General features: G+C 57.5%; 3 protein-coding genes across 11 annotated transcripts; 2 read left to right on the top strand and 1 right to left on the bottom strand.

Annotated features, from left to right (window-relative positions):
- Window positions 1–24: 24 nt before the first annotated feature.
- PRSS53 (serine protease 53) lies at window positions 25–6,130 on the top strand. Of its 2 annotated transcripts, XM_082429522.1 has the most exons (11): window positions 25–995; window positions 1,952–1,972; window positions 2,078–2,240; window positions 2,568–2,830; window positions 2,974–3,128; window positions 3,272–3,491; window positions 4,284–4,434; window positions 4,519–4,760; window positions 4,847–4,992; window positions 5,214–5,430; window positions 5,694–6,130. In XM_082429522.1, exons 1-11 carry the CDS (start codon window positions 938–940, stop codon window positions 5,801–5,803), a joined length of 1,746 nt encoding a protein of 581 aa, XP_082285648.1. In that variant the 5' UTR covers window positions 25–937; the 3' UTR covers window positions 5,804–6,130. The 2 variants fall into 2 exon arrangements, with proteins under 2 accessions (XP_082285648.1, XP_082285647.1); XM_082429521.1 differs by having other exon boundaries at window positions 5,214–6,130.
- Window positions 6,131–6,364: 234 nt separating this feature from the next.
- Window positions 6,365–16,461, bottom strand: ZNF646 (zinc finger protein 646). Of its 6 annotated transcripts, none has more exons than XM_082429481.1 (3): window positions 16,350–16,461; window positions 7,975–13,397; window positions 6,365–6,651 (listed from the first exon to the last, which is right to left on the bottom strand). In XM_082429481.1, the coding sequence occupies exons 2-3, from the start codon at window positions 13,313–13,315 to the stop codon at window positions 6,530–6,532; spliced, it is 5,463 nt and encodes a 1,820-aa protein (XP_082285607.1). In that variant the 5' UTR covers window positions 13,316–13,397; window positions 16,350–16,461; the 3' UTR covers window positions 6,365–6,529. The 6 variants fall into 6 exon arrangements, with proteins under 6 accessions (XP_082285607.1, XP_082285604.1, XP_082285608.1 ...); XM_082429478.1 differs by lacking the exon at window positions 16,350–16,461 and adding an exon at window positions 15,043–15,471; XM_082429482.1 differs by lacking the exon at window positions 16,350–16,461 and adding an exon at window positions 15,293–15,471.
- Window positions 15,504–24,786, top strand: ZNF668 (zinc finger protein 668). Of its 3 annotated transcripts, XM_082429506.1 has the most exons (4): window positions 15,523–15,620; window positions 19,250–19,315; window positions 21,458–22,126; window positions 22,556–24,786. In XM_082429506.1, exons 3-4 carry the CDS (start codon window positions 21,480–21,482, stop codon window positions 23,766–23,768), a joined length of 1,860 nt encoding a protein of 619 aa, XP_082285632.1. In that variant the 5' UTR covers window positions 15,523–15,620; window positions 19,250–19,315; window positions 21,458–21,479; the 3' UTR covers window positions 23,769–24,786. The 3 variants fall into 3 exon arrangements, with proteins under 3 accessions (XP_082285631.1, XP_082285632.1, XP_082285633.1); XM_082429505.1 differs by lacking the exon at window positions 19,250–19,315 and having other exon boundaries at window positions 15,504–15,620; XM_082429507.1 differs by lacking the exons at window positions 15,523–15,620; window positions 19,250–19,315 and adding an exon at window positions 16,396–16,529.
- Window positions 24,787–24,997: the final 211 nt, after the last annotated feature.

Below are 24,997 nucleotides of genomic sequence, written 5' to 3'. Positions count from 1 at the left end.
TAGAGGGCCTGCTGGAAGGGTAGTTAGTCCCTTCTCCAGTATGTGGAGTCAACAAGACCTGGGGTGCCATCAGCCCCCACCCCCAGGAAATGGGCTGGCAGCTTGTGCCTCCTACCCACAGAAGCCAGGCCTTGTCTTCTGGGACAGCCAAGCATGTGAGAGCTACCTTTCTGGTTCTGTGCAGCCACAGCTGCCTCTGAGTTGGGGTCAGGGTCCCTGAACAGTCTGGTCTGTTCTGAGTTAGAAGTCAGAAAGAGGAAAAGGATGCACCCTGAGTGTTCCTCCCTCCTAACTGAGTCTTCCAACACCTGTGAGGAAGGTGGGCACCATGTAACCCTGTTTCCCGGGAAGGTGGCAGAGAGGCATTGAGATTTGCTAGTCTCGTAGCCAGCAAGAAGCAGAGAGCCTGGCCCCTTGACACCTAGCCCTGTACACCCTGCCTCTGAATCAAAATAGGAGAAGATATATGAAACCCATTTGGACCCAAGCCTGGGAGGGAAGCTGAAATGAAGAGTGAGAACTGGGGAAGGCCTGCCCACCATGCCCTTCACCTGTTCCAATGGGACAGCTCCCACGCTCGGGAGCAAGTTTACTCCGTCAGGCTTCGGTCTAAGCACTTTTACACTCAACAGTTTGTGGAGTTTTTCAGACAAGGCACAAACGGGCTAACTGTCCAAGGTCACTCAAGCGTTAGGGGGAACTGGGATTTGAACCCAGGCAGTGTGGCCAAGGCTGAGGCCCAGGGAGAGGCGGTGAACAGCCCAGGGTCACACAGCCACAGCCCCAGAGCTGGAAGCTGCTGGCTCCCTTCCAGCCCAGGAAAAGCAATGACACCTGACTCCTAGGAAGTTGGGGGTGGAGCAGAGGTGGAGCTAGGGAGACCCAGGTGGCTTCTCGGAGAACCCAGAGCACAGCCGGCAGAGTGGATTGGAGCAGCATGAAGGGGAGCTGGGGACCGAGGCTGCTCATCCTGGGAGCCGTGGTCTTCATAGAGGGTGAGTCACCCGTGTTTGGGGGGTAGGCGGTATGGTGGGGTTCGGGGGCTGTCCTCTACCCCAGCAGCCCCCTGCAGCTTGATGTGTGAGAGAGCGCCTGCCCGGGCGCAGGCAGTCAGCCTGTGGCAACGTAACCGTGTCCGGCTGTGTGTGGGGGGGGGAGGGGTGTGTGGCCGCCTGTGTCCAAATGGGTATGATTTCCTTGGGCTGGATTATAGTCTGTGTCTGGAGGAACTGTCATTATGCCTGTGTGTGTGCCCTGTGGCCCCGTCTGCCTCTCTACTTCCAGAATGACCTTAGGCAAGTTCTGGGGCTCTGTGGCCTCAGTCTCCCCACCTTTACATACGTCCCGTCTCTCCTGGCGTAGATGTTCAATGGTGTGTTTGTGTGTGCCTGTGATGGGGAAGAGGCAGGGCAGGGGACCCTTTGGTAGAGTCTCTGATGGTTTCTGGAAAGGTGGCAGAGCCCAGGTCGTCAGAACAGGGGCGGGGTGAGTCTCAATCTCTTGACGCCCTCCCCAACTTGGACATGACGCAGGCCTCTAATTATTCCTCTTAGGCCTCTGCAGCGCAGGGCACAATTAAGCTAACGCTTTCCACATGCACAGGCCGCCTCTCTGACTCAGCGGTGGGGGCAGGAGTTGGGGGTTCTGCGGCCTGGAGGAGGCTTGGCCTGGTCCCAAGCTGAACCCCAGGCCCTGCCGCTCAGGCCCAGGAGTGCTGAGCACGGCTGAGGCAGGAGAATTAATGACTGAGTGTACACTCTGAATAGCTTCCAATAAAAGCTGTTTCTTGACCTCATATAAATATTTTCATTCTGGGAGGGGCCGGTGAGGTAGCCACAGAGTCATAGCAGCAACCCACACCAATCCCCCCAAACCTGTCCCCTCTACCAACGCTGGACCGGGCAGGTAAGGCTCCCTGCCCCAAGGCTCACCTGTGTCTCTCTCTTCCCAGGTCTTCAAGCGGCTCAGCGTGGTAAGCTCTGGGGCCATGGGGCTGGGCCTTACTTGGGTCTGGGTCGGGCCAGGGGTGAGGGCAGGACAGGGGCCTGCTGTCAGCCTGACCCCTGCCTCTCCACAGCATGCGGGCAGCGTGGCCCTGGTCCCTCCACGCCTCAGGAGGGCAGCACGGTGCCTGGCGAGTGGCCGTGGCAGGCCAGTGTGAGGAGGCAGGGGGCCCACATCTGCGGCGGGTCCCTGGTGGCGGACAGCTGGGTCCTCACTGCGGCCCACTGCTTCGAAAAGTGAGTCACGGCTGCGGTCAAACAGGGTTTCTGGCTTTGGGGGTGAATGATTTGTCCCCAAGCCCCGCAAGACTGAGCCCTGCCCCTAGAGTAACAAAGTACCACTTATTAAAAATATGCCATGTGCCAGGTACGTACTATCAAGTTAATCCTAACGACCCTTCATGGTAGAAACCTTACAAATGAGACAACTGAATTGGGAGAAGGATGGACCTTGCTTAAAGCCACAGGTTTTCTGTCCATCTTTCACCCACTTTGTGCTGTCTCCCACAGTGTCACCGTCCCCCTTTGCACTCAATGCCTGGGTCTTGTTCCCCCCACTTGCAGGGTGGCAGTCACGGAACTGCATTCCTGGTCAGTTGTCCTGGGTTCTCTGAAGCATGAGGGGCTGAGCCCAGGGGCTGAGGAGGTGGGGGTGACAGCTCTGCAGCTGCCCGGGGCCTATAAGCACTACAGCCAGGGCTCGGACCTGGCCCTGCTACGGCTCGCCCACCCCATGGCCCACACACCCCTCTGCTTGCCTCAACCTGCCCATCGCTTCCCCTTTGGGACCCACTGCTGGGCCACTGGCTGGGATCAGGACAATGACGGTAAGTGCTGGCCCAGGCTGGAGCCCAGAGGGGCACTCTGCTTGCCCAAGGTCACACAGCCTCAGCTGCCAACTGTCCCCGTTCCCGGCCTCCCTTGCTCCTCCGAGCCCAGACTCCAGCCCCAACCCCCTCTCTTTCGCCAGTTCCCAGGGCCCTACGGAATATACGCCTGCGTCTAATCAGCCGCCCCACGTGTAACTGTCTCTACAACCGTCTGCATCAGCGGCTGCTGGCCAGCCCGGCCCGGCCTGGGATGCTGTGTGGAGGTCCCCAGCCCGGGGTGCAGGGGCCCTGTCAGGTCTGAGGGGGAGGACAAGGGAAGGGAACAGGAGGGGGCTGGGCACTCAATCCACAGGGACTGGTGGAAGGACCACACGTAGAGGGTGTCTGCCCAGGGCTGGGGCTCAGGTATCTGTCCTTGACAACACTTCCCGGCTCCAGGGAGATTCCGGGGGCCCTGTGCTGTGCCGTGAACCTGACGGACACTGGGTTCAAGCTGGGATCATCAGTTTTGCAACAGGCTGTGCCCAGGAAGACACTCCTGTGCTGCTGACCGACGTGACTGCTCACAGCTCCTGGCTCCAGGCTCAAGCTCAGGGGTCAGCCTTCCTAGCCCAGGACCCTGAGACCCCAGAGATCAGTGATGAGGACAGCTGTGTAGGTATGAGCAGCGGGTGTCAGGAGCGGGACGTGTGGGGACCTCCCCCCAGGGCTGCATGACTTCTGGGCAGCAGGTGGAAGCCACAGTGGAACAAATTTCAGCTCAGAATAGAAAACTGATACAGGGTATCCACACGCTACCAGGGGCTAATGAGGGGGCTTATAAGGCCCCTTTCAGCCCCCAGGATGGGAACAGCTCCATTTACGGCTAAGAGGCATAGATGCTTTGGAACTTTATGAATTTGGGGTTTAGGTAAGAAGAGGAATTTCTGGGATCTGGCTGAAGGTTTTGGAGTAGGCTGCAAATTTCCAAGCAGGAACTCCATGAGATTGGAGAGGGCAGGGCTCCCACTCAGTGGGGCATTAATTCTGGCAGTATGTGACTAACATGCAAACTGCATGCAAAATAATTCCTGAGACGGAAGCTCTATCTTGATGTTAAGAGAAGCACCAGTGAGCCAGGAGTTCTGGGGCCACTCCAAGCCCAGAGGGGTGCAGACAGGCGGGGTACGGAATGATGAGCAGGCCACTCCCGTGATCCTGGACCATAAGAGTTAAAAGCTTAGGCCCTGGGTTTTGAATCTCAAGTTGGCTATTTGCCTGTCGTTAGTGAGCTAGAAAGTCACTTAACCCCTCTGGAACTTTGGTTACCTTCGGTAATTAGGGTAACCAAGATTCAACTTAAAAGGATATTGTGAGGATGGTTGATAGCACATGGGAAGCGCTTAGCACGGGGCCTGGCATGCAGTGAGCACTTAGCAGGAAGGCAGATGATGTAATCTGTCTGTCTCAGCCTGTGGATCCTTGAGGAGAGAAGGCCCCCAGGCAGAAGCTCCCTCCCCACAGCCCTGGGACGCCAGGCTGAAGCACCAAGGGAAGCTGGCCTGTGGCGGAGCCCTGGTGTCAGAGGAGGTGGTGCTGACTGCTGCCCACTGCTTCACTGGGTGAGTCCCGTCTCCCTTGCCTTTGTGCCCCCACCCTTGCTGGCAGCCCTGCCACCCAGTGCTGTCAATGCTGTCCCTGCACAGGCGCCAGACCCCAGAGGAATGGACTGTAGGCCTGGGGGCCGGACCAGAGGAGCGGGGCCTGAAGAAAGTCATCCTGCATGGGATGTATACCCACCCAGAGGGGGGCTATGACGTGGCCCTCCTGCTGCTGGCCCAGCCCGTAACACTGGGCTCCAGCCTGCGGCCCCTCTGCCTGCCCTACGCGGACCACCGCCTGCCTGATGGGGAACACGGCTGGGTCCTGGGGCTAGCCCAAGGAGCAGGTACGTAGGTAGGACAGGGCCACCAGCAGCTGTGCATCTAGCCTAGAGGCCGAGGCAGCAGCTGGGTCTTCTCCGTCGCCCTGCAGGCACCAGCTCCCCTCAGACAGTGCCTGTGACCCTCCTGGGGCCCAGGGCCTGTAGCCGCCTGTACGCAGCCCTTGGGAGCGACAGAACCCCCATTCTGCCGCAGATGGTGTGCACCAGTGCTGTGGGTGAGCCGCCCGGCTGTGAGGTGAGCCCCACTCCCCCTGTCCTCACCCCACGGACCCCTCGCCCTGCCACTCATGAACAGACCTTCTGCCAGGCTTGGCCTCAGACCTCTCACCGAAACTCAGCCTTTCTGCCAACTGGCTCCCAAACAGCCAGACCCCCAGCCCCAGCCTCAGCCCCTTCTGCCCCGTGACGCTGCCTAGGGAGAAAAGGAAGTCACTGGTGTCCCCTGACCCCTGACAGGGCCTGTCGGGGACACCGCTGGTGCACGAAGTGAGGGGCACATGGTTCCTGGCTGGGCTGCACAGCTTCGGAGATGCCTGCGAAGGCCCGGCGAGGCCTGCCGTCTTTACAGTGCTCCCCACGTATGAGAACTGGGTCAGCAGTTTGGAATGGCGGGTCTACTTCGCTGAGGAGCCAGGGCCTGAGGCCGAGCCTGAAAGCTGCCCAGCTAACAAGAGTACGTGGCCCTGGGGCCTCGTGCCAACACTGCCTCCGCAGACACCTTCTCTCTCAACCTGGGGCAGGGCAGGGCAGGGTCTGGCCTGACCCACCTCTAGCTGCCCTGGGTGGGGTGGAGCAGTGGACGGACCCATCTGGATTCAAATTCTGGCTCTTGTCACTGTTTGACTGGGAGAGCACGCCTCTCAACCTCTTCGGACCAAAATTTTCTCATCTGTCATGGGGGCTGAGGAGCGCCTCCTTCCTCTTCCTCTAAGGCAGGAAGGGAGGGAAGCTGTGAGGACGAGGCCAGCCCCACCCTCCTTCCTCTCCCTGACCGGCCAGCCAGCCGGTTGTTGACAGGTGGCTCTGGGACACTGCAGTCACAGTGAGGCAATTCCTGCGTCACTGCCCCTGCCCCTCTGCCATCCCCCATGACCCCGTCCCCCACTGGGGCAGGCCCGACAGCGCAATGGGCTCTGGGAAGGAGCCTGCCCCGACCGACAGCTGCCCCTGCTCCCCTCTGCAGGACAGGGAGACCTCCCCTGTGGATGCCCCCTCCACGTCCAGCTCTGCGGTCCAACGCAGGCATTCCCAGCTTTCCCTATTCGTCATCCCCTCAGATACAACCAGTACCAGCCATGTACTTTGAAATTTTCTTTTTTGGGGGGAGCAATTTTCCTGTATTTTTAAACTTAAATAAATTGTTACAAAATAGACTTTAGAAAATAAATTACAAATTGTAGTAAAAGGCTCCCCCCTTCCACAGGCAACATTCCCACCCATGGCTCTCTCTGAATCTGCCTCTCCCTAGTGTTGGAATCTGGCTGGTGAGGGTGGCCCGGCCGCAGAGCCTGGCACTGGGTTTCTTGCAGGGCTGGTCACAGGGAAGAGCATGGTGACAAAGGCAGGGGAAAGGAGGTCCTTCAAGGACAGGACGGGAGGAACATCTCACCCCCTCCATGGGAAAGAAGCCAGATCTGGGTCCTCTTTGCAGGAGGAGAGGAGAAGAGAGCTGGGGATGCCCAAACTACTCCTGAGCAAAACAAGGAGATCAAGCCTTTCCCTACAACCTGCCCTCCCCCTACCCCGTATTCTGATCTTTGGAAACTTGAAGTTCAGAGGGAGAAGCTGAGGTCTGCAGGCCACTGGGGTGAAGGGTCCAGGAGTGGGGTTGTGGGGGTGGGTGGAGGGGGCAATGACAAGTCCCCTCTGCCCGCCGCTGGTGCCTTTGGGGTTCCTGGGGAGAGAGAGACGAGGCGACTGAGGGCACAAACCCCACACAGCTTGTACCCCTCCCCCTCCCTAGCCCTGCAGGCCATTCCCCACAGCCCCTGCCCCCAAGGCCTGTGTGAGAACTCCCAACTATTTCCCCAGACCTGGTTCACTAGCTCCTCACTCATTCCCTTGGGGTCACGAGAAATCTTTTATCCTGAAAGCCATCTTATCAGCACTCTCAGGGGAATCTCACCACCCACCCTTCCTGCCCTGACAATCTCTGGTCAAGGGGCCCACCATCTCAGGGACACCCACTTTGGGGGCCACTAAATGGAAAGGGCCCTGGGAGAAGGGCTACGGATCCCTAGGGGAGGTGGAGAGCAAGCCCGGGACTTGCTGGGGGAACAGGCTCTCCCATTCCTCCGCAGCCTCGTCCTCCAGCAAGGCTGGGCGGAGGTGTCTTTCCCTGGAGATTCCCCTTGACGGAGGATGGGAAATAGGGGCTGATAACTGTTGTTGCTATAGCTGGGCCTGGCTTCAAAGAAACAATTATCTGTGACTCAGTCCTCCAATTAAAGGTGTGCCGGAGGGGAGGGGGGTGTGCAGGTGGAAAGGGTGGCTTGGTTGGATCCCAAAAAGGAAATGCGCAGCAGAGGAAGAAGAAGGTTGAATAAAGGGAAGGAGAAGAAACGTGGGCCAATACAGGTGGGAAAGGGCCAAGGGTCTAGTTTCCAAGAAAAGAGGAGGGGGAGCAGAGACAAGATTCGGGGAAACAGGGACAGGGAGCTGGGTGCCAACTAATGACCCTGTTCCCCGACCAGGTCAGCATGGAAGCCACAGTCTGGGGGCGCCTCCCATGCCCGCTTCCTTTTTCCCTGGCTCCTTGCCTACTCTAGGGAAGAGCAGAACCTAGACCATCTTGTTCTCTGGAAATCGTTACTTAACTGGTTGGATCAGGGGAGTTTCCGGATGCAGCAGCCAGGTGGTACCCAGCTACCTCCCCTCCCAAAACAAAAAGACCGTTCCTCTCTGGCTCCGGCACAGCAGAGGAGCCCCAGCAGCTGCCTCTGCCCCTGACCACTCCCTACCACCCCCGACTACCCCAACCCACCAGGCTACCTATTCACCTTGGGGTAAGGTAGCCCCCAGGGGTTCAGATCTCAGCTACTCAAAAGGCAGCATCCGCAAACTAGCTTTCTCTACATCCCAGCCCTGGCCGCCTCCTGGAATCCACGTGATCCTCTCACTCCTTGCTCCCCTTGGGGCCAGTTTTTACCCTCCACTGTGTGCCCGCCTCCTCTGGGACCCTTCAGTCCTCTGCCCAAGCCCACTCATGCCCCCGTACCAGAGCTGGCCACTGCCCACTCCTCCTGGTGCTGCTGCTGGTGCTGCAGGAAGCTGATGCGGCGGCGGAAGTGGCGGGGACAGTGGGGGCAGGTGAAGGGCCCCTCCCGGGGTGCGTGGACCCGCCCGTGGCCCTCCAGCCGGGCAGCTGTCCGGAAGGCCTTGCCACAGACGCTGCAGCGGTGGCGCTTGGGGTCCGTGTGGGTCCTGCCGTGGTTCTTAAGGGACAGCAGATTGGGTAGAAGTTTGGGGCAGAGGGAGCAGGGATACAGTCCAGTGGTGTGGGCCTTCTGGTGGTTCAGCAGGCTACCGGCATGGCGGTAGGAACGCCCACACTGGGCACAGTGGAAGGGCCGCTCCTCGTCCACAGCTGCTGCAGACCTGACGCCTTGGCCTCCATTAGCTCTCCCGGCATTCTCTCCTGGGGCCCTGGGGGGTTCTGATGGGGCCTTCCGGACTTGACCAGGGAGATCCAACTCATCCTCCACAGCCCCAGCTTTGGGACCTCTGGCCTCCATCTGGGGCGACACCTGACTGAGGCCCTTGGCATGAGTCTGCAGGTGGCTGGCGAGTTCATGGTGGGACCGAAAGGCCTTGCCACAGTCAGGGCAGGAAAAGGTCTGGGCAGCTATGTGGTTGTGGCTCTGGCTCTTGGTGGCCACAGGATTCAAGAACTCCTTGGAGCAGAGCAGGCAATAGTGACGGTCTGTCTTGTGGGTGTTGTGGTGTTTCAAGGGCCCTTCCGACTGGCAGGAGGTCTTGCCACAAGGGCTGCAGGAAAAGGAGTGGCTCTCCGGCTGAAGCTGAGGGCTGCTGTCTCCATTGTTCCAGCTATCCATGGGAATCAGACTAGGTCCATTGGGCTGGCTGTTGTCAAGGTGGCAAGGACTCCTGGGGACACTGTCCCCTGACTCGTCTTCCGGCTTGGTCGGTACGTGACCCCCAGGAACCCAATCTCCATCATGATTCACCGGTCCTCTGTCTCCTTGCCACCCATCTGCTTTCCCCGTGCCCCAGGACATTGGCTCTGTACCTTCTAAACCTGCTGCCTTGAGGGGGCTCTGACTCTGCTCCGCTGGCCTCATGACTCCAGCCTCCAGCGGGGATACCGACTCAGTACCGCACCACCTGCCCTCTAGTCCCTGGTCATCGACCAGGTTCCCCTCACCGCCCTCGGTGCTGTTTGGGCCTCCCTGACCCCCTCTGGCCTCCTCCTCATGCTCTCGCAGGTGCCGCTCCAGAGATCCCCGGCCAGGGAAGCCCCGGCCGCAGAGGGCGCAGCGCACAGCTGCCCGCCGGGACCGCCCAGCTCGGCGCCGCCGGCTCTCCGAGTGCAGCCTCTGGTGGTCCTTCAGGGCCATGCGGTTGGAGTAGGTCTTGGGGCAGGCGGGACAGCTATACTGGCCCGTCTCGTGGCTACGCCTGTGGTTCAGGAGGCTGCCGGCGTGGCGGTAGGTCCGCCCACACTGCCCACAGCGAAAGGGCCGATCTTCCCGGGACAGCTTGCGGGAGCCCCCAGCTCCACCACGCTCCATGTGGACCCGCTGGTGGCTGGCCAGCTGCTTCCGCAGGCGGAAGGCCTTCCCACATTCGGCGCAGCGGAAACGCCGGGGATCCGCGTGGATGCGCCGGTGGTTCTTGAGGGACATGAGGTTTGAGAAGCCTTTGGAGCAGGCCTGGCAGCCAAAGTGGCCGGTCTGGTGGCTCTGCCGGTGATTGATGAGGCTGCCGGCGTGCTTGTAGGACCGGCCGCACACCTCACAGCTGAAGGGCCGCTCGGAGCTGGCTTCAGTCTGGCAGCCCTTCTCCGCAGTCTCCAACCTCGGCTCCATTTCCTCCCCCTTCACAGTGGTCTCCTCCCAGGCCTCTTCCTTCACCCTCGCCACCTCCTCCAGGGGCTCCACTTTAAGTTCCTTCTGGAACTTCTCCACTTCTGCCTGCCCGAGGCCCTCCTCCGCCATGTTTTGGGGCTCACCGCTGCCTCCTGCGTCTGGAACGGGCCCCACCTGGGGCTCAGAGCCTTTGCAGCGCGGGTGGTTTCGCAGATGATTGCGATAGGCAGCCAGGTTGGGGTAGCAGCGGCAGCAGACGGGGCAGATGAAGTCTCCGGTCTGGTGGATCTTGCGGTGGTTCACCAGGCTGCCCCCATGGCGATAGGTCTTGCCGCACTGGTTGCAACGGAAGGGGCGGGGCTGGGTCTCCAGAGAACTTTCCCCACCCTGCATGCAAAGGCTGTCTGCAAGCGTGGCACCTACTCCCTCTCCAGACTTTGTGTCTCCACCTTCCCCAGAAAAAGAGGTCACCGTGCCCTCAAAGGTGCCATCTGCAACCATCCCCGTGGCATCACCTGACTCTCCCGGGTGATGAATGAGGCTGGGAACCTCGCCGTTGGTGTTCCCGGAACTCTGGCTTTGATGGTGACGCTCCAGGCTGCCCAGGTCATCGTAGGTCTGACCGCAGCAGCCACAGATGTGCCCATACCCGGCGCCATCCAGCGCCTCCACCTCCCGCTGCAGCTGATTCAGCAGTTCTGCTTCCGAGAGCTGCAGTGGGGGGCTATGGGTGGAGGCTGCCCCTGCTGCTCCTTCCTCTTCCCCCTCTTCCTCTGAGCCCTCAGTCGTACCATAGGAGTCATGAGCCTGGCGCCGGTGATGCCTGTAGCCAGCCCGCCCAGGGAAGATCATGCCGCAGAGGCAGCAGAGGAAGGGCTGTGCGGAGGCTGTCTCCCCGGGCCCATGGCTCTGGAAGTGGCTGCGCAGGGCAGGCAAGGACTCAAACTCCTTCGGGCAGAGGGAGCACTGATAGATGCCCGGTGGGTGGCAGGGCCTGTGGCTCAGCAGGCCAGCGGAGTGGGGGAAAGAATGCCCACAGTCAGGACACGTGTGCGAGACCTCAGCCTGCCAGCCAGCAGCGGCTCTGGCAGAGTGGGAAGGGGAGCTGGGCTGGCCAGGGGCTGGTTTCTGGTCTTCCTCCACCCCAGGGAGGCCACCACAGAAGCGAGTCCCATTGCTCTCATCGCCTGGGACGTCCAAGTTGTCAAGGAAACAGGCCTCCTTCCTTTCCAGTCCTTCCTCAGTGCCGCTGCTCTCTTTATCACCCTGGAAACAGGCCTCATCCCTCTCAAGCCCACATTTGTCCCTTTCAGCTGCAGCCTGCAAACAGCTCCCATCACTTTCCATGTTGCCTTCGGCTCCACTCAGACTTTGCCTTGAAGGGTCTTGGGGACGGCTCAGGCCCTCACCGTCTCCCACCAGCTCTGGGGCCCAGCTCCCGCCTGACGGGAGTTCGGCTTCTCCCCCACCGCCAGCACTGCCAGCCCGCCTCCGGTGCCGTCTGCTCCGCCGCCGACTGTGGCGGCGCATGTGGTTCTTCATGGCGGCCACGGTGTGGAAGCGCTTGGCGCAGGCCCCGCAACTGAAGTCTCCCGTCTGGTGGGTCTGCCGGTGGTTGATGAGGCTGCCTGAGTGGCGATAGCTCTTTCCACAGTCTCGGCAGGCAAACGCCCGAGGAGGTGACACCCTGGTCTCGGTCCTGCCGTTCTCCCCTTCCCCATGGCTCCAGCCGTGACGTTCAAGACTCTCAGGGTCTTCAAAGAGCATGCCACCCAGGCTACATATCTGTGGCGCGGTCCTATCTGCTGCTGGCGGGACATCGGTGGCCCCCTCTTCACGTCTGCACCCAGGTCCCTGATCTGAATGGGGGGCTGCCTCTGCTCCCACTGGGTCAGCTGGGAGCTCCAACTTGCGGCGGCCGAGGGGACCCTCGGCCCCTGGGCCTGTGCTGCGGCGAGCAGCCTTGCAGTGTACCCGCACGTGGTTGCGCAGGGCCATGAGGTTGGGGTACTTGCGGGGACAGAGTGAGCACTGGTACTCTCCTGTCCGATGGCTATGGCGGTGGTTCACCAGGCTCCCCCGGTGCCGGTAAGCCCGACCACACTCATTGCACTTATAGGGGCGGTGGTCCAGGGTGGCGGCGGGGACCTCCTTCTCTTTGTGGGTGGTCTCAGCCAGCGGCAGGGGAGCTGGCAGTACTGATGGCTGCCCATCCTCTCCGGCTCCTTGCCGGGGTCTGTGATGTGCCCGCACGTGGTTTTTGAGGGCAGCTGCGTTGAACAGCTGCTTGGAACAGATGGAGCAGGGGTAGACACCTGTCTGGTGGCTCTTGCGATGGTTGATGAGGCTCCCAGCATGGCGGTAGGTACGGCCACAGTCCCCACAGTGGAATGGCCGGTACTCCTCCAGGCTGCTATCTTCCAGCTCCCCAGAGGTGCTCAGCTCCCCAGAGCCATTCAGCATCTGTGTACCAGGGAGCTGTTCCCGGCTGCTCTCGTCTGCATGCCCATTGGTGGTGGGCATCCCTTTCTCTTCCCACAGCCGCTCCTGACTTTCACCCTCATGGGACTGCTGATGTTCCAGCAGCTCTCGGGGGAGCCGGAAGGCGCGGGGGCAGTGGGGACACTGGTAAGGCCGATACTGGGCATGGAGTCGGGAGTGATTCTTCAGAGCCATGAGGTTAGAGAACTCCTTGAAGCAGATGGCACAAGGGTAGACGCCCAGGGTGTGGCTCTGGCGGTGGTTGGTGAGGCTCCCGGCATGCTTGTAGGTCTTGCCACATTGACTGCATTTGTACCGCCGCTCATCCTCAGCAGGAGGGGACTGGGCGGGCTCCTCGCCCGCTGTGAAATTCACTACTGATTCAGCCAAATACTGTTCCAAATTGCTAAGGAGACTGCTGGCCGGGGTGGGGAGCGGTGGGTCTCCGGCAGAGTTGGTGGTGGGCCCCCAGCCCTCTGTGCCCTCCTCAGGATCTGGCTGGCTTTCCCAGCCTTCTCTTTGTCTGGTGGGTGGATCTTCCCAAGTGCCCAGAGCTGCCCTAGAGTCTGGCCCAGATTCACAGCCAGATGTCTCTTCAGTATGTTTCTTCTGGTTTTCCCAGCCTTCCCCAGGGCCAAGCCTCTGGCCCCAGGAGTCAGTGGACACTGTCTCCCCCTGGAGGCATGGAGTGGCTTCCTTGGGGCGTGGAGGCCTGCGCCGCCGGCGGCCTTCAGGAGCATGAGTCCTCATGTGGCTCTTGAGGGCCATGGGATTGGTGAAGTCCTTGCCACAGGTGGTACAGGGGAAAAGGCCAGTCTCGTGGGTCCGGCGGTGGTTGACCAGGCTCCCTGGGTGACGATAGCCCCGCCCACACTGCTGACAGCGGTAGGGCCGAGGGATGCTGTCAGCCTCCTCACTGTCCTGGTTGGAAGATGGATGGAGCAGTTCTCGGTGCCGTGACAGTTCTGGGAGGCTAGGAAAGTGGCGCTGACAGTCAGAGCAGCTGAGTGAGGTGGGCGTGTCCTCCATGGGGCAGTGTGGCAGAAACCTGAAGGTTCAGGAAGAGCAGGCAGGTGGCAGCAGCATCTTCCTCTGGTGGAGGGTCCAAGGCCTAGGAACAGGGGGCAGTGGTCAGAAGGAAGGCCTGAATTAACTTTGCCTCTTAGTTCCATGAGCAACAAGTTCACCAGAGGGCACACATGGGTTCCCCAAGCAGCAATGCCCAGAGACCTGCTCTCTACTGGATCTATTCTGGAAGCACCATCATTTAATACTTCCCTGCATACAAGCTCCCCAAACATGGGAGCTCCTCTAGGCCTGACTCACCTCTGGAGGTATAGATAAGGAAACTGACGTCTAAAGGAATGCAACCTACCTCTGATCACAAACCTATTATTCTGTCTTCAGACCAAATCCTAAAAGCCTTACTGTCCCTAACCATCTGCTCTCTATAAATCTGAAACAACCTATCTTCTGCGACATCTTAAAAGGAAACCTGTACCTCTCCTAGAACCTTCTATAAGGTAAGTCCAATCCTCCCTCCTTCACCCCTCAGCTGAACAGAGTAGCCTAGAGGCATGGAAGAAGCAGCCTCCTTCTTCAGTTGACAGCCTAGGACCTGAGAGGTGAGGTTAGAGGCCCCCTTCAGAGAAAGGGCTGGCTTGTTCCCCCACCTGCCCTATTCCTTTCAGGGTCACAAAGTCACCTTTCTGAAAGACTCTCTTGGGTTCCCCGGATTCCAAACGATCTTCCATCTTGGAAATTTCGTCTCCTTTCTGGTTCTTCACCCTCTACCTTTTTCTTTCCTACGCCTCTCCATCCCTTCTCATTTTTTTTTTCTACCTTCTCTCATAATACTGATGACAACAGCAACACGTTCTACCTAAGCATTACCGTGTGTCAGGTACTGTGCTAAGTAAAGAATATTCGTTATGTCACTTAGTCCTCACAACACACTGCAGTGCCTCTGTTATCCCAGTTTACACACGAGCCAGCCCGTTTGACTCGGACAATCTTCTTTCCAAAGCCCTTGCTCTCTCCATGGCAGGCCCCCATGCCTCCTACATCACCTTGGCCTTCTCTGACTCTGACTCTTCACTCCCTTGGGACCCCAATACAACTCCTATCTCCGACTCTAAACCCCCTTACTGAACCTGCTCCCAGAATTCTCACTTCACAAAGCCCCTTCGCTCAAGAGTCGCCTCTCCTAATCAACCACCAATAAGGTCCTCTTGCCTCGCTCATCTCCTCGACCAGTTTTCTCTTAGGACCCCTACCTCACACCGGTGGCCCCTTCTCGTTCCCGCCGCGGGTGCGTCCGTTGGGGACCGCGAACGGGAGTGCGCCTGCGCACTGGGACCCTCACCCTAACTGCAGCCGCGCGCCCCAAGGGGTGGTTGTGGAGGGGCTCTCGAGCTCCCACACACGCACACTCTGCCAGGGCTCCTGGGCGGTGGGAGGTGAGGGAAAGAGGGAAAAGAGAGGGGGAGAAGGAAAGACGCAGAGGAAAGAGGGCGCAGCTGGCACGAGCCAGCAGTCTACCCGAGCTCCGCGGATACTTCCTATTGTTACTAGGAAACAGGAAGTGTCCTAACCGCAAAAGCTTCCCCGCGAAACTTCCGCCTTAAAAATGCTTCTGTCCCGCCTCCAAGCAGCGGTTCTACACAGACACATTTCCGGTGCTAGATGAGAAGCCGCTAACGCGCGACTCTGACCCCGCCCACGTAGGTCAAAGAGCTGTGTCGTTCTGCACTAACCTTAGCCACACTTCCGGGAAGAGCCGCTAAAATCCTTCCGGTGCATATTGGCTGAGCGCAGAAGAGGATAAAAAGGGTTCTGCAGCTCTGGCCTCAGTATTTTGGCGACACTTTTCCTGGGGCTTCTTGTAAAACTTCTAAAGACAGATGAAGGGAGCGTCATTTACTCCTTGCTATTAAGGGAAATGTTGTGGAATATAAGCGGATTTAGGTACTACAAATCTTGGGCATGGCCTTTCTGTCCTCCCACCTTCTAGTTCACGGTGATCTATCCCCAGGCTAGCAATAGCCGGTGCATCCCGTAAACCTATTCCGGTGTCCTCTCTCATTAGCACCCACAGAGACCCCCTGCAAGGTGTTTCTCCGCCACCTTCGGCTGGGGGTGCTCGGATAAACTTCGCCTTCCTCCCTAGCGGGAAAAGCTCCCTTCCACTTCCGCTCGCCGGCCCCGCCTCCCGTCCCTCCCCCTCCCCCCCACAAGCTGGGTCCTAGCGCCTGCCGCTCCCTGGCTGTGTCCCGGGCTCCGTCGGTGAGAGGAGCTGCCGTTGACGCCACGGAGCCAGCCCCAGTCTGTTCAGGTAGGAAATGCCGGCGGGAAGCCGCAGGGACTCCCGGGCAGTCCCACTGCGGACGCAATCCGAACGGGCCTCAGTTTCCCTGTGGGTGCAGAGGGCAGATGGGGTTGGCCTGGCGCGAGCGGCGCGGGAGGGGCGGGAGGAGTGCGGCCCCGGGAGGGCGCGGGCGGGCGGGCTCTGGGCCCAGTGGGTCCTAGAACCCGCCGGCTGTCCCGGCGGACCGGCTGCAGCAGACGCCTGGGCTCGGGCGGCACGGCTGCCCGCCTTGCGCCGTGCGCGCACGAGGGTCCTAGAGCCCGCCATGTTGCAGGCTTTTGTCCCAGGCGTGCGGCCCGTCAAGCACGGTCCCCGGCGCCGGCGTTCCCCCTCCCCAGTCGAGGTCCTGGCCGCCCCTCCCGCGGTCCTAGAGAACGCCATCTTGCCGGCCTTTGTCCAAAGTATGGCCTTCGGTCCATTCATTTGTTCATTCTGTCATCCTTCGTTCACTCCTTCTTGCCACGTTCTCCGGTGCCACGTTTTCCCAGGGCTTTTCCTGAGAAGCGGCAGCCCAGGGCCCTGCCCTGCGGGTCTGTTTGTCTGCCGGGGGTTCCGACACGTAGACAGTTGCGGGGAGCGAGAATGCGCAAGGTTTCCGCAGCTCTCGGCTCTGACGACCTTAAAACTCCCACATGCCTCAGAGACCTCATTTTACTGATGAGAAAACTGAGGCCCAGAGAGCCATGGCGCTCTTACCTCTATAGTCTATTAAGTATTCCTGAGGGCACTGGGGAAGCAGGTATTTGAAGGATGCAAAAGAGTTTTCCCACGGGAGGAGGCAGAGGGAACTGCATATGGAGATGTATTTGGTGGTGAAGTTTGAGAATTGTGGCTGGAGCTAAGGTCGCTGTCGGGAGGGGCACACTGCCCCTGGAGGTGAGGCTGGAAAAGTGGGTTGGGATTAGGTTGTGGACTGACCAGATTGGACGCCTAGGAGATGATTAGTTCTTATCTCTGCATGGTTCACAGTTCCCCATCTGCCGCCTCACTGGATCTCTCATGGCCTGTGAGGCCTATTGGTAACTACTTGTTTAGAGGTGGGGAGACTGAGGTGCAGAGAGGATAAAAAGTGGCTCTTCACCTCATCACTGCTCGCAGGGTTCTAAACTCTGGGAATTAAATCTCTGCATCCCTGGCATTTAGAGCCTGTTCATGCAGCAGGACGTCCCCCGCCCCCTAAATTCAGTAGTAAACAAAGACAAAGACAAGCCTCCCTCACCAGAGCAATGAATCCACTGTGGGATACTAGGGGCAATATATGGACCCTGTGAACTTGGAAAAGCAGAGAAATTCAGTTACTAAATAGTTGTTGACCGACATTCTTCTAAACTCCTACTATGGAGGAGGCAGAGGCTATAGACCTGGGTTCAAATACCGCCTCGGAGGTTGATTTGTTCAGTTTGTTTTGGGCACCAAGCATGGTTCTATGCGTAGAGGATACAGAATAATAAAGGTTCCTGGCTCTTTGCCAGCCTAGACTCTCAAGCTGGAGACAGAGAATTAACAACTGAACCATAAAATGTATAAGTGCTAGCAAAGCAATAAGCAGGGGACAGAGGGCAGAAGTTTGGGAGGCAGACCACCTGGCTTTGAGTATTGGCTGTGACTGTGACTAGTTTCTTCACTTCTGTGTGCCTCAGTATCCTTGTCTGAAAAATGGGGGGAAAATAATACTATTTAGTCTGTTTGGGCTACCATAACAACAACAACAGAAAACCATAACAGACTGGGGGGCACAACAGAAATTTATTTCTCACCGTTCTGGAGGTTGAAGTGTCCAAGATCAAGGTGCTGGCCAATTCAGTTCCTGGTGAAGGCTCCTTTCTTGGATCGTATGTGGCCACCTTCTGTCTAAGTTCTCACATGGCCTTGCTTCCATGCATGCGCACATTCATCCATAACAAACTCCTAGGCCGTCGTGAGGCTTAGCTTGAGTAGTACACATAAAATGCTTAGAATGATACCTGGCCCATGGTAAATTTGCAAGGAATGTTATCCAGATGAGCAACATGAAGGAAATTAAACAGGAGGGGGATAGAGAGTGATTAGCAGGGGTGCAGATAGCATTAAGAAAGGTGGTCAGGAAAGCCCTCTTTAAGGAGGTGACAGGGAGCTGAGACCCAAATGGAATCAAAGAGATAGCTACACAAAGACCCTCGGAAATAATGTTTCTAGCAGAGGAAACTACTAGTGCAAAGTCCCTGAGATGGGAAGGAATTTAAGTCTTTGAGGAGATAAAGGGGGAGCCTGTGTGGGTAGAGCCTAGTGAGCCCAGGGGAGAGGAGTGGGAGATGGGATAGGCAGGAGTTAGATAGTTCAGGGCCTTGCTTGCCATGGAAAAGATATTGGTCTTTGTCCTGGGAGCAGTGGAAAGTCTCATGATTTGGCTAATAAACCTTAAGTAAATGAAGACTGGTAGAGAAAGAGCCCAGCCCAGGGACCTGAAGACTCGTGTTTGAGTCTGGGCTCCTTGACTAGCTATGTGTCCTTATGTGTAAGTTTTTTCCCTTACGGGGGCCTTAATCTCCACATCTGAAAAAGAGGTGTATTAAAAATGCCTCTCTCCTAGAAGCTTCTGAAAACCTAAGGTTCTTAAATGAGTGTTAGTTGGAATGACCCAGAAAGCATGTTTAGAATAGATTTCTGAGTCCTACCCCATGCTCCCTGCATGATTATTTTCATGCAGCGAGTTCACAGAATCACTCTAGGGAGTGGTGGGTGGAAGAGTCCTCCGTGAACAGGGAAGTGAAGAGCTGATGATGGGTTGTTTTTTGTTTTTTTTTTTTTTTTACTTATTTTTTTGGTTGCACTGGGTCTTCGTTGTGGCGTGCAGGCTTCTCTAGTTGTGATACGCGGGCTTAGTTGCCCCGTGGCATGTGGGATCTTACTTCCTCGACTAGGAATCAAACCCACGTCCCCTGCTTTGGAAGGCGGATTCTTAACCACTGGACCACCAGGGAATTCCCAATGCAGGGGTTTTAGACAGGGGCCTAGCCTACCTGACCCTTCGTTCTTTATAGAGCTTGTGCCTGGCACACCCCTACTATTTCCCCTGGGAAGTGCCTTAGGAGGAGGGATTTACCCCTCCAGCTACCTGGTTTCTGGCTCACAGATGGGAAGACTGAGGCCCAGAGCTTGGAACCCACGGGTCCAGCCCTCTGAGAGGGAAACAGAAACATAAAGGGTGCTGGCTCTGGTCTCCAGGGACTTCTACAGGAATCACAGGAGACCAAGGTATAACCTGAGCTCAGGGTTCTGGTCGTCGTGGGGCTGGCCCAGGTAGCAGATAAGTCTGGGAGGGCCCAACTACTCAAGGTGAATTAAACACCTGGATTCAAGTTTCAGCTGCATGAGTTACTAGGTATGTGACCATGGGTTAATCACTAACCTTCTCAGAACCTCAGTTTATTCATCTGTAAAATGAGGACAATAATCCCTATCTCAGGAAGCTATGAGAGAATTAAATAAGGTTGCACACTCAGCAAGGTGTCTGGCTCTGAGAAGATTCAGTAATTGAGGGGAGTAATTATTCTTATCTCATTCAGCCCTCGCCCAACCCTGTGAGGTAAGTAGTGTTATTACCTCCCTTTTTTCAGATGAGAAAACTGAGGTCCTACGGCATGAAGTAAATTGCACAAGGTCACAGCTAGGAAGTGAGGAAGGTAAGATTCGAAGCCACGCAGTTTGGCTTCGGAGACTGCACTTAACGACAATGCTAAATTGTTTCTCTGGGCCTCAGTTCCCTTATCTGTGAAAGGGGGTAATAACAGAACTTTTTTCATGGTGCTGACATGAAGTGCAAGTAAGTTAATACATGTAAAAAGGTTAGGATGTTGCCTATTGTTTAGCAGGTGCTCGGTAAATGTGAGCTATCATTTTGTTTTTTAAAATATTTATTTATTTATTTATTTATTTATTTATTTATTTATTTGGTTGCGTCAGGTCTTAGTTGTGGCAGGCAGGCTCCTTAGTTGTAGCTCCCGGGCTCCTTAGTTGTGGCATGCAAACTCTAAGTTGCGGCGTGCATGTGGGATCTAGTTCCTTGACCAGGGATGGAACCCAGGCCCCCTGCGTTGGGAGCACGGAGTCTTATCCACTGAGCCACCAGGGAAGTCGCAGGCTGTCATTTTTATTAAGGAGAAACTTGATCAGACTGTCCAGAGATGATCTGGAAAGGAGGTAGTGAGGGCCTCATCCAAGGATAGGCAGATTCCCTAGAAACCGTAGGCAGAATTCAAGCCCTGGGGAAGGCTGGGCCTCAAGCCCTTTAACTCACCTTCCAGCCCTAGGATTTAGTTCGAAAAGTGAAAAAACCAAGCTGAGGGTGGAACAGAGCTGTGTGGGATGTAGGCCAGAAACCAAAGGGGAGATGCAGGAAGACCTTCCTTTGGGAAGTAAGGCTCAAAGGAAGGATTGGTAGGATTTATAACAGCCAGGAAGGACCTGGGAACTTGCATGGTGTGATGGAAGCCATGAAAAATTCTTGAGCAGGGGACAGAGCATCACATGGTACCTTAGGGAGAAGACTCCGGCTGCCTGTGCACACTAGATTGTGTGTGTAGGGGTGGGAGACTGAGGCAGGGCCACCAGGCAGAAGGGTGCTGATTCTAAAGATGCAGCCCTTGCCAATCACCCGGGGACTCCTGCATCCTCCCTGGGTCATAACTTAGAAGACACCAACCCCTGAGGTATACAGATGATGAAACAGGCCTAGAAAGGAGTGCTAGAATCCAAACCTCCTACCTCCCAGCCCATCTTTTGGACACACCTGGCTCCCCTCCCCTCTCTATAACATTGTCCTTCCCCCCACCCTGGCTGCCCCAGCAGCTGCTGCACCTTAAGTGGATCTGCTGTAATCCTCTTCCCTTCATCCTCCAGGGAGGATGAGCTGGTGTTAAGACTAATGCAGCTGTTAATCCTATTTCCTCCCAGCCATGATCTGCAGGAGCAGCTGGGTGGAGGCTGTCTGGGCTCTGAACGGAGAAGGAAGGGGCCATAGCTAGAGTGGGTGTCCCAGGAGGCCAGGCCAGAGCAGATACATTGAGTATGAGACAGAGACTTCTAACTTCTGCTAGCAATGGCTCAAGCTGCTTTGAGAGTAATTGAGCTTCCCATTACCAGAGTTATGGGAGCAAGAACCAAAGACCCATTCCAGAGCAGAGGGTGGACCAGGATTCCTATCCGGGGTGGAGTACCTTACAGCTGTGCCAAGCCAGAATTCTGTGTGAACAGTTGCTGCCTCTGCAAGCTAACCAACCAGAGGGGAAAGACAAAATACATACGCTGGGGACCTATCCCTTCCAGACAGATGGTGCCAATCACCACATTTAGCCCACTGGCTCTGCCTTCTTCTGGCCCTACCTCTGTCTTTCCTGAGCACTTGGAGACCTTCAGGCCAGACCCACATCTAGGTAGCCTCCGTGTCTGCAGCCTTGCACATGTCTTGGATTCTGAGCTATAGAAGGAAGATGGTGAGATGGACAGAGCCTGGGCCTTCTGGGAATGCCACAGGGTTTGGAGAAGCCCAGAGGCTGGGGAGGGAAGTGCAGGTGGGCATTTCGATGATCCCGGCCTCCTCTCTTAGTTCCTCTGAGGTCACCTGGTCCAGCTCCTTTCATCAGTGAACAGACCAGAGAGGAAACTTGAGCGCAGAGAGACAGGAATGTTTGCGAGGAAGGATGTGCATCCCGGGTGGGAAATGCAGATAAGACAGAGTTCCTCTGAGGCCTCAGAGGGCTTTGGTGAGGAGACAGGCCTTGGAGAATTGGAAAGGGGTGTGGCTTCTAACTTTGCCTCTCTTGCAGAGAAGCCCCGCCCATCCAGGCCATGGAGGTAGAGTCTTCGGAGGAGAGGTCCCCAGCCCCAGGCTACAAGCGCTCTGGCCGCCGCTATAAGTGCCTGTCCTGTACCAAGACGTTTCCAAATGCACCCCGGGCAGCACGCCATGCTGCCACACATGGGCCTGCAGACTGCACAGAGGAGGTGGCCGAGGCAAAGCTGAAGCCAGAGACAGACCCCAAAGCGGAGGATGCCAGCGGGGACAAGGTGTCAGGTGCAGCGGCGAAGCCTCGGCCGTATGCGTGCCCGCTGTGCCCCAAGGCCTACAAAACGGCACCAGAGCTACGAAGTCACGGGCGCAGCCACACGGGCGAGAAGCCCTTCCCTTGCCCTGAGTGCGGTCGCCGCTTCATGCAGCCCGTGTGCCTGCGCGTGCACCTGGCCTCGCACGCCGGCGAGTTGCCTTTCCGCTGCGCGCACTGCCCCAAGGCCTATGGCGCGCTCTCCAAGCTCAAGATCCACCAGCGCGGTCACACCGGCGAGAGGCCCTACGCCTGCGCCGACTGTGGCAAGAGCTTCGCTGACCCCTCGGTGTTCCGCAAGCACCGGCGCACGCACGCAGGCCTGCGGCCCTACAGCTGCGAGCGCTGCGGCAAGGCCTACGCGGAACTCAAGGACCTCCGCAACCACGAGCGGTGAGGGCGCTGGGCTGGGTGGGGGCGGCTGAAGGGGTTGGGAAGAGCGCACCAATAGCGTGAAGGCGTTGAGTCCCAAAGATCGGAAGGAACCAATGGGAAAGTGAGTGAGGCAGAGCTATGGGGGCGGAGGGTGGAACTGGGGTCTGATAGGCCTGGGTTCCTGGACTAGGAAAGGGGCGGGGCTTGAAGTTGGGCTGCTGCCCAGGAGGTGCGAGTGGGGGCCGGGTCTGTTGAGTGCAGAGATGGATCTAGAACACCTAGACACCCAGCCTGAAGGTTTCTTACTCTGAGGTACAGACCTGTGGCCCTTAGGGGATTGGGCCAAGGCCCCAGCGATGTTAGGGGGCCCTAACGTACAGTGCAGACAGGCGGCCGGGGTCGGGCGATGGGCTGCCACCTTCACTCCGGCCCTCTGCACTCCCACAGGTCCCACACCGGCGAGCGCCCCTTCCTCTGCTCAGAGTGCGGGAAGAGCTTCTCCCGCTCGTCCTCGCTCACGTGCCACCAGCGCATCCATGCAGCGCAAAAGCCCTACCGCTGCCCAGCCTGTGGCAAGGGCTTCACGCAGCTCAGCTCCTACCAGAGCCATGAGCGCACGCACTCTGGCGAGAAGCCCTTCCTTTGCCCCCGCTGCGGCCGCATGTTCTCCGACCCCTCGAGCTTCCGGCGCCACCAGCGGGCGCACGAGGGTGTGAAGCCCTACCGCTGCGAGAAGTGCGGCAAGGACTTCCGGCAGCCGGCCGACCTGGCCATGCATCGGCGGGTGCACACGGGCGACCGGCCGTTCAAGTGCCTGCAGTGTGACAAGACGTTCGTGGCGTCCTGGGACCTCAAGCGGCACGCGCTGGTGCACTCTGGCCAGCGGCCCTTCCGCTGCGAGGAGTGCGGGCGAGCCTTCGCCGAGCGAGCCAGTCTCACTAAGCACAGCCGGGTGCACTCGGGTGAGCGCCCCTTCCACTGCAACGCCTGCGGAAAGTCCTTCGTGGTCTCGTCAAGCCTGAGGAAGCACGAGCGGACCCATCGCAGTAGCGAGGCCGCAGGGCCTCCCCCGCAGCAGGAGCTGGTAGTGGGGCTGGCGCTGCCGGTCAGTGTGGCAGGCGAGGGCTCAGCGGCCCCGGCAGCAGGGGCGGGGCTCGGGGACCCTGCAGCAGGGCTGCTGGGGCTGCCCCCGGAATCGGGTGGTGTGATGGCCACCCAGTGGCAAGTGGTGGGCATGACCGTGGAGCACGTGGAGTGCCAAGATGCTGGGGTTGGGGAGGCTCCTGGTCCCTTGGGGGGGGCAGGCGAAGTGGGGGGTGAGGAGGTGGACGAGAAACCACCACAGTTTGTATGCCGGGAGTGCAAGGAGACGTTCTCCACGCTGACGTTGCTGCGACGGCACGAGCGCTCACACCCAGAGCTCCGGCCCTTCCCCTGCACCCAGTGCGGCAAGAGCTTCTCAGACCGGGCTGGGCTGCGCAAGCACAGTCGCACCCACAGCTCTGTGCGCCCCTACACCTGCCCCCACTGCCCCAAGGCCTTCTTGAGTGCCAGCGACCTGCGCAAGCACGAACGCACCCACCCTGTGCCCATCGGGACCCCCACGCCCCTCGAGCCCCTCGTGGCTTTGCTAGGAATGCCTGAAGAGGGCCCAGCCTGAGGCCCAGGCCCCCTCCGCCACACTCCCGGGAGCTCCGCCCCTACAGGGTGCTTCCTGAACCTCCTTTTGCCTCAGCTCACTCTTAGACTCCAGATCCATTCCTTCGCCCCAGGCAGCTAGCTCACCTTCCTGACAAAGAGCTGGGGACAGTGGAGGCTGGCAGCAGCCTGCGAGAGACATGGCTCCCTCTGAGCACCACTCATTAAAGCATTCACTTTGACACTGGGTTGTCTTCTGTGTTCTGGTCGGGGGTAAGTAATGGGAGTTTGGGCATTAGATAAGGTTCCGTGGAGATCCCTGAAGTGACAGATTAGAAACTAGAAGGGTCTTTGGGTGCACTGTTTTCTCTAAATATGTTTCAGAATGTCTTGTGACAAAGGGTTCCGTGGTCAAGTAAGTACAGGAAATTCCTGTACCCTTCTTGGGGATTCTTGGTGATCAAAGTATATTAAAGTCATCGATAAGTCCTGCAATGAACAAATCTATTTCGCTTTGTTTAGCCCACACTTACTTGACCTGTTACTGAGTAGCTCTACTTCTGTCTTTTTGCAGATAATAAACTGAGGCCCAAAGTTAGTATATTTCCCATAAATTGCAATAACAAATTAGAAAATATACTTGGGGTCCCATTCACAATAACAACAAAACCCATAAACTACAAAGGAGTAAACCTCACAAAAAACATGCAAACCCTGTATGAAGAAAATGGTATCTCTGTCCTGAAGGATATAAGACCTAACTAAATGGAGGTATACCATGTACCTGAGTGGAAAGATATTATTAAAAGATGTTGCTTCTCCAGTTTAATCCTTAAGTTCATTGCCATCCAAAAGAATTTTTTAACAAAAGTTGAAAATCCTAAATTCCTGTGCAATATATGTATTTAAAAACAGTGGAGGGGACTTCCCTGGTGGTCCAATGGTTAAGACTCCGTGCTCCCAATGCAGGGGGCCCGGGTTCGATCCTTGGTCAGGGAACTAGATCCCATATGCCGCAGCTAAGAGCCCGCATGCCACAACGAAGATCCTGCATGCCGCAGCTAAGACCCAGCACAGCCAAATACATAAATAAATAAATATTTTTAAAAAAAACAACAGTGAAGCTGTCAGGACTTCCCTGGCGGTCCAGTGGTTAAGACTCCGTGCTTCCACTGCAGGGGGCAAGGGTTCCATCCTTGGTCAGGGAACTAAGATCCTGCATGCTGTGCTGGCCAAAAAAAAACAAAAACA

Source organism: Balaenoptera physalus (assembly GCF_965194825.1).
Source record: "Balaenoptera physalus genome assembly, chromosome: 16".
Classification (NCBI taxonomy): domain Eukaryota; kingdom Metazoa; phylum Chordata; class Mammalia; order Artiodactyla; family Balaenopteridae; genus Balaenoptera; species Balaenoptera physalus.
This window is presented reverse-complemented; position numbering and strand designations above follow the sequence as displayed.

What these genes read in the sequence shown, in the direction of transcription:
- ZNF646 (XM_082429481.1), bottom strand. Translation starts at nt 13,315, where the DNA reads ATGGAGGACACGCCCACCTCACTCAGCTGCTCTGACTGTCAGCGCCAC. An exon ending in GTGGGCAGTGGCCAGCTCTG is followed by an intron (nt 6,652 to 7,974) that starts GTACGGGGGCAT and finishes CTCTCTCCCCAG; the next exon opens with GAACCCCAAAGGCACCAGCG.
- ZNF668 (XM_082429505.1), top strand. Translation starts at nt 21,480, where the DNA reads ATGGAGGTAGAGTCTTCGGAGGAGAGGTCCCCAGCCCCAGGCTACAAG. An exon ending in GACCTCCGCAACCACGAGCG is followed by an intron (nt 22,127 to 22,555) that starts GTGAGGGCGCTG and finishes GCACTCCCACAG; the next exon opens with GTCCCACACCGGCGAGCGCC.
- PRSS53 (XM_082429522.1), top strand. Translation starts at nt 938, where the DNA reads ATGAAGGGGAGCTGGGGACCGAGGCTGCTCATCCTGGGAGCCGTGGTC. An exon ending in AGCCGTGGTCTTCATAGAGG is followed by an intron (nt 996 to 1,951) that starts GTGAGTCACCCG and finishes CTCTCTTCCCAG; the next exon opens with GTCTTCAAGCGGCTCAGCGT. An exon ending in TGATGAGGACAGCTGTGTAG is followed by an intron (nt 3,492 to 4,283) that starts GTATGAGCAGCG and finishes TGTCTGTCTCAG; the next exon opens with CCTGTGGATCCTTGAGGAGA.